The 7,208-nt window shown below is 56.1% G+C and overlaps 1 protein-coding gene across 1 annotated transcript in view; it reads left to right on the top strand.

Annotated features, from left to right (window-relative positions):
• Positions 1-2,577: 2,577 nt before the first annotated feature.
• The window catches only part of LIMK1 (LIM domain kinase 1), a 39,490-nt gene continuing 34,859 nt past the window's right edge, over positions 2,578-7,208 (top strand). The window contains exons 1-2 of the mRNA XM_032254940.1: positions 2,578-2,683; positions 4,441-4,537. Of these exons, the coding sequence (XP_032110831.1) occupies positions 2,629-2,683; positions 4,441-4,537 (152 nt within the window). The 5' untranslated portion in view covers positions 2,578-2,628. The remainder of the gene's footprint in view (positions 2,684-4,440; positions 4,538-7,208) is intronic.

Below are 7,208 nucleotides of genomic sequence, written 5' to 3'. Positions count from 1 at the left end.
GAGGAACCAGCCAGACACAAATGATGAGCTCTGATCTGGACGTGTTAAGCAGGAGGTCCCGGCCGGGCTCGGTGGCTCACACGTGTAATCCCAGCACTTTGGGAAGCCGAGGCAGACAGATCACGAGGTTAGGAGTTCGAGACACACCTGGCCAACATGGTGAAGCCCCATCTCTACTAAAAATACACAAAATTAGCCAGGTGTGGTGGCATGCGCCTGTAGTCCCAGCTACTCTGGAGGCTGAGGAAGAGAATTGTTTGAACCCGGGAGGCGGAGGTTGCAGTGAGAGGAGATGGCGCCACTTCACTCCAGCCCGGGCGACAGAGTAAGACTCTATCTCAACTAAAAAAAAAAAAAAGTTTGAGGTCCCATTTGCCATCCAAGTGGCGATCCCTAAGAGACATTCAGGTTCTTGTCTCTGCAGTTCGAAGAGAGGTCGAAGTAATCACCAAGCCATTCATCTCAGTGAGGTCACCCAGAGTGGGCAAGAAGTGGGCAGGTGGCAGTCCGGGTCTGACAGGAGGGATCCCGTTACGCCAGCCTGCTTTGCGTGCCTAGCCTAGAACAGCGTAGGCTCTGGCCCTGCCCTCAGCCACAGCCTTGGGCTCACACTATGGCAGCATCCCCAAGGAGCCTCCTGCTTATCACTGGCTCGTGTCTAGCCAGGCACAAATTTGCAACTGGACAATTCTAATCTCTGGAGTGAGTCATTCCCATGGGACGCATAACTCCTTATATAGAAAACTTTCATCAGGCCAGACTCGGTGGCTCACGCCTATAATCCCAGCACTTTGGGAACACAAAGTGGAAAAGATCGCTTGAGCTCAGGAGTTCGAGACTAGCCTGGGCAACATGGTAAGACCCCATCTCCACAAAAGATACAAAAATTAATCCGACTTGGTGGCACATGCCTGTGGTCCCAACTACCCAGAAGGCTGAGGTGGGAGGATCGCTTGAGACCAGGAGTTCAAGGCTGCAGTGAGCTATGATGGTGCCACTGCATTCCAGCCTGAGTGACACAGTGAGACCCTGTCTCTCCTTAAAAAAAAAAAAAAATTCAAAAATTCTTTTTGCAACTGGGCAAGGTAGCTCACATCCATAAACCCAGCACTTTGGGAGGCCAAGGTGGGCGGATCACCTGAGGTCAGGAGTTCCAGACCAGCCTGGCCAACATGGCAAAACCCCATCTCTACTAAAAATACAAAAAATTAGCCAGGAGTGGTGGTGCATGCCTGTAATCCCAGCTACCTGGGAGGCTGAGGCAGGAGAAGCACTTGAACCCATGAGGTGGAGATTGAGGTCTCAAAAAATTAAAAAAAAAACAGAATAGCCCTTCTGAGCCCTCTTCCCCATGAGTCCCCTAAAGCTGGGGACCCCTCTTGTACAACTCCCCTCAGGCAGGCCTCTCCTCCAGGGACCCCCTCTAAGCCCCCTCACCCCAGGGACCCCCTCCAAGCCCCCTCACCCTGAACTGGTAACTGCTGCCACCCCTGCAACTGTACCAGTCCTTACTGATCTCCTTAACCCCATCACCACCCTCTCCAGTGCATTGTAAACATCCCCTTTATCAAACTCTCCCCAGTTAGCCCCAGTAAATGGCCCCTTCTATTTCCAGCCAGGGTCCTGCCTGATATATGCGCTACAGGCAAGTTCCAAGCCTCTCATTCCACTCCACTTCCTTTCCTTCCCCTCCCTTTCCCTCCCCACCTTTGTGACAGGGTCTCACTCTGTCACCCAGGGTGTAGTGCAGTGGGGCAATCAGAGCTCGCTGCAGTCTCGACCTCCTGGGCTGAAGCGTCCTCCCACCTCAGCCTCCCAAGTAGCTGGAACTACAGGCACGAGCCACACCTGAATAATGAAAAAAAAAAAAAAAAAAAAAAAGTAGAAGAGACAGGGTTTCACTTAGTCGCCTCAGATGATCTCCAATTCCTGGCATCAACTGGTCCTAGCACTTTAGCCACCCAAAGTGATGGGATTATAGGTGTGAGCCACTGTGCTCAGCCTTCTTTATAACAAAAAATTAAAAATTCCGGCGGGGCGTAGTGGCTCACACCTGTAATCCCAGCACTGTGGGAGGCCGAGAAGGGTGGACCAACTGAGGTGAGGAGTTTGCGATCAGCCTGGCCAACATGGTGAAACCCGACTCTACTAAAAATACAAAAATCAACCGGGCATGGTGGCAGGCGCCTGTAATCCCAGCTACTCAGGAGGTTGAGGCAGGAGCACCGCTTGAACGTGGGAGGCAGAGGCTGCAGTGAGCTGAGATCACGCCACTGCACTCCAGCCCCGGCAACAGAGCGCGGCCTCTAGGGGGCGTGGCCTCGGGCGTGTGGGCGGGGTCTCGGTTGGGGGCGGGGCCGCGCAGGGTTTTTTCCCGCCGCCGGCCGCCCGCACCCCGCCCCCGTGCCGCAGCTCGCAGGCTCCGCCTCGGTCCGCCCCTCCGCTCGCTCCCCAGCAGCCGCGGCGCCGAGCCGGTGTCCCCGCCGGTGTCCGAGAGGCGCCCCCGGCCCGGCCCGGCCCGGCCCGCGCCCTCCGCCCCTGCCTCCCCGGGCCGGCGGCGGTGGGCGAACTAGCGGGCCCGGCCGCCCCCAGCCCCAGCCCCTCCGGGCCCCGCCCCCCGCCGAGTGCATGAGGTTGACGCTACTTTGTTGCACCTGGAGGGAAGAACGTATGGGAGAGGAAGGTGCGCGGGCCGCGGGGTGCGGGGCGAGGGCCTTGGGGGGCAGCCCAGGGCACGGGGGGGGCCAGGTCTGCCAGGAGGCCGCGCCCCTGCCTCCTCCGGGATGAGCTCGTCCTTCCGAAGCCCGCAGGCCCCTCCCTGTCCCCCTCCCGCCCGGGATCCCCTCCCCGGCCCCCGGCGAGCTGTCCTCCCGCGGGGCTGGGGGCCCCTGGACCCCTTTCCTCCCCCCACTCCCGCCCGCGAAGGACTCCCAGGCTCTGCCCGCCCGGCGCCGGCCTCCATCCGCGTGCTGTGTCCACCACCCGGGCCTCGCCCTGGAGCCACCCTTTATCCAGTCTGGGAAGAAAGAGCGGCCGCCGGGAAAGCCGCAGCCCCGGGTCCCAGTGGCCGCCTGGCGCCTGCCCAGCTCTGTGACCTTGAGCCAAGCGCTGACTCCCTGGACCTCAGTTTCCTCTTCTGCACATTTGGAGACCGGGTAGTTGCCCCCCGGTGCCGGTGGTTGGGGGCCAGATGGGTAGAGCAGAGACGGGCTCCAGGAAGCCTGAGGCCGTGTGCTGCGGAATCCTCATCCACTCTCCCTCTCCGTGCCCCAAACCCGGTGCCTGCCTCAGTCTTGGCTGGGAGCATGACTCATCCTAACCCCCTCTTTAGCCCCTTCTCCCTCACTGGGGCCCAAGGCGCAGTACTGCACTGCTGTTAGGGTTCAAGGACCACCCCCCACCAGAGTCCCCCAGCCCAGGACAGGGTCTGGGGTCTCCTCCCCGGATCTCCTTCGCCGACCTATCACATAGACCCACCTGGCCCCAAAGCAGAGCCTGACTCCGCCAACCCTGCCCGCACCTCCCCCTGCCACCAACTCTTCTCAGGCCCCTGAAAACCTGATTGGGGGTAGGGACCCTCCTTCATATAACCCCTACCTACCTAAGGTCCCTGCCTCTTCACAGAGCGGCAGGCCGTTGTGGCCTTGGGACATAGCTATGTGACTGGGCAAGCCATGCCATCTCGGGCTCAGTCTCCCCGTCTGTACAGTGGGGAGGGGCAGGCCTGGGGCATTTTCCAGGGTCCACCGGCTCCAAGGGTGCCAGGCCCCAGGGATGACTAAGCATGCCTGTGGCTGCCTAGAGGAGGTGCCAGACCTCCCTGGGACAGGTGTCTGGGAGTACCTGGCTCTGCAGCCCCTGCCCCTCGCCGAGCCATGGCATTCAGTGCCAAGGATCTGTTAGGGCCGGCACTTCCAGGCTTCTGCCCTTGACCTCGCAGGTGGCTTCAGCCCAGGATGCACCAATCCAGCCTTGCCCAGTCCCTGCCTTTGAAGGGCCCTCTTAGTACTTCTTCCTGGGCAGGCAGGGCAGGAAAGGAGGTTGTGATAAGAATGTCACCCGCTGCCTTATGTGTAAGGCCACTACTTCCTTTCTCCCCACTTACATTGCCAGACCCAGTGCTATAGCGGGAGGGTGGACCTGATCCTCCTCCTAGGTTGATACCTAGGGAAACAGGGCCAGAGATGCTTGGTAACCTAGTCAGTATCTCAGTAGGGAAACAGAGCCAGAGAGGCTTGGTAGCCTAGTCAGTATCTCAGCAAGACTCAGGCCAGCGTCCTTTCTTCTCCGTTTGGCACAGTGGCTGCCCCACCTGGGTGCTGCACGTGTGCGTGTGCAAGGATTCCTGCAGGTGTAGGTACATGGTGGGCAGGGCAGGCTGGGCCTGCGCCAGGTCACACCTCCTGAGAACACTTCCCAGCTCCCTTTCCACCCCTGCAGGAAGCGAGCTGCCCATGTGTGCAAGCTGCGGCCAGAGGATCTGTGACGGCCAGTACCTCCAGGCCCTGAATGCGGACTGGCACGCAGACTGCTTCAGGTAGGTGGGTGCCCAGGGCCTGTGTCACCCTAAGCAAGGCTTGCCATAGAGGACAGGCTGGTCAAGGATGGGGGAAGGCTGGCGTATGTCTGACAGTGCTGTCAGCCATTGTGATTTTGTGGCCTCAGTTTACCATTTATGAAATGAGGTGTTTTGACTAGAAGATCCCTACAGGCCTTCCTGTTGTCATTTATTTATTTATTTATTTATTTATTTTTGAGATGGAGTCTCGTCCTGTCACCCAGGTTGGAGTATTGTGGCGTGATCTTGTCTCACTGCAACCTCTGCCTCCCAGGCTCAAGCGATTCTCCTGTGTCAGCCTCTGGAGTAGCTGGGATTACAGGCACCCACCACCACACCCGGCTAATTTTTGTGTTTTTAGTAGAGAAGGGGTTTTGCCGTGTTGGCCAGGCTGGTCTCAAACTTCTGACCTTAAGTGATCCTCCCACCTCAGCCTCCCGAAGTGCTGGGATTACAGGCGTAAGCCACTGCTCCTGGCCTCATTTAATTTTATTTAATTTTTTATTTTTTCAAAATGGTCTGGCTCTGTTGCCCAGACTGGAGTGTAATGGCACCATCTTGGCTCATTGCAACCTCTGCCTCCCGGGCTCAGTCGACCCTCCCACTTCAGCCTCCCCAGTGGCTGGGATTACAGGTAATGCACCACGATGCTCAGCTAATTTTTTAAATTTTTTGTAAAGACAGAGTCTCACTATTGAGACCCAGACTGGTCTTGAACTCCTAGTCTCAAGCAACCCTCCTGCCTTGGCCTCCCAAAGTGCTGGGATTACAGGCGTGAGCTACTGCGCTGGCCTCTGTTGTCATTTTAGATCTCTAAGATCTAAATCTTAGAGTGGATGAGAGAGACCTGCAATGCAGCCCCCTGCTGACCCAGACAGGGGGAAGAGTTGGAAGGAATGTCCCCCCTGCCTTCTGGGCGCTCATGCTCTTGCAGGGAGGGAAGACCAGCCAGCCCTTGAGGGAAAGCGAGCCACACGCCTTGTCTTCCAGGCTGCCTGCAAGCATGCATAACCCAGTCACAGCAGCCCCAGCCTCCAGACATATACCCACATGGAGGAAGAAAATGGGGTCAGGGTCAGTAGCAGAGGACAGTGCGCATGGAGACCTGCAGGTGGCTCAGTTGCCCCGTAGGACCATCCTGAGAAACCAGGTGCAGGGGTCTACTGCCTTGGAATTGGCTGTGGGGTCTGAAAGGATGTGAGATTTCCTGGGCAGAAAGGTAGAGTAGGGGTGGGCATGGTGGCTCATACCTATAATCCAGCACTCTGGGGAGGCTGAAGCAGACAGATCACTTGAATTCAGGAGTTCAAGACCAGCCTGGGCAACATGGCAAAACCCCGTCTCTGCCAAAAATACAAAAAATTAGCCGGGCGTGGTGGCAGTTGCCTGTAGTCCCAGCTACTTGGGAGGCTGAGATGACAGGTTTACTTGAGCCAGGGAGGTAGAGGCTGCAGTGAGCTATGATCGTGCCACTGCCCTCTAGCCTGGGCAACAGAGTGAGGCCCTGTCTCAATTTTTAAAAAAGAAAGAAAAACAAATCGAGCGGGAAAGAATCCTAGCCACAGCACCAAACAACAAGGCTCAGGGAAGAAAACTCCATAAAAGGACAGAAGGTAAAGCTGGGATGCCCAGCAGCGGTCGAGACCTCTACCACCAGGAGTTTATTTTAGGCTTTACTTTTTTGCTTTTTGGGGGTTTTTTTTTGAGACGGAGTTTCGCTCTTGTTACCCAGGCTGGAGTGCAATGGCGCGATCTCGGCTCACCGCAACCTCCGCCTCCTGGGTTCAGGCAATTCTCCTGCCTCAGCCTCCTAAGTAGCTGGGATTACAGGTCTTTTTTTTTTTTTTTTGAGACAGAGTCTTGCTATGTCGCCCAGGCTGGAGAGCAGTGGTGAGATCTCTGCTCACTGCAAACACTTTCTCCCTTGTTCAAGCGAATTCTCCTGTCTCAGCCTCCCGAGTAGCTGGGATTACAGGCACACACCACCACGCCCAGCTAATTTTTGTATTGTTAGTAGAGATAGGGTTTTGCTATGTTGGCCAGGCTGGTCTCAAACTCCTGACCTCAAGTGATCCACCCGCCTTGGCCTCCCAAAGTGCTGGGATTACAGGCGTGAGCCACCGCGCCAGGCCTTGGTTTGTTTTTTGGTGCTTTTCTTTTCTTTTTTTTTTTTTAGAGACGGGGTCTTGCTCTGTCACCCAGGCTGGAGTGCAGTGGCAAGATCATAGCCCACTACAGCCTCCAAGTCCAACCCCCGAGTTCAAGTGATCCTCCAGGCTTTGCCTCCCAAAGTACTGGGATTACAGGCATGAGCCACTGTGCCCAGCCTACCTTTTCTTTTTTAGGAATAATGTCTAACATTGTCTAACATTCAGTGATGGACAACCCCGTTCTAAGCGCTTTGCATAGTTAGATATTAGTTTCGTCTTTGTTTTGCCAGAGAGAACATTGGGACACAGAGAGGTTAATTCTCTCTTTTTTTTTTTTTTTTCTTTTTTTCTTTTTTTTAAGACGGGGTTTCACCATGTTGGCCAGGCTGGTCTTGAACTCCTAACCTCAGGTGATCTGCCCGCCTCGGCCTCCCAAAGTGCTGAGATTACAGGCATGAGCCACCGCGCCTGGCCTTCTTTTTTTTTTTTTTTTTTTTTTT

This window comes from Sapajus apella, unplaced genomic scaffold (assembly GCF_009761245.1).
Source record: "Sapajus apella isolate SASKATOON/1434 unplaced genomic scaffold, GSC_monkey_1.0 scaffold88, whole genome shotgun sequence".
NCBI classification, from domain to species: domain Eukaryota; kingdom Metazoa; phylum Chordata; class Mammalia; order Primates; family Cebidae; genus Sapajus; species Sapajus apella.
The sequence above is the reverse complement of the archived record's forward strand: the minus strand, read 5'-3'. Positions and strand labels throughout refer to the sequence as shown.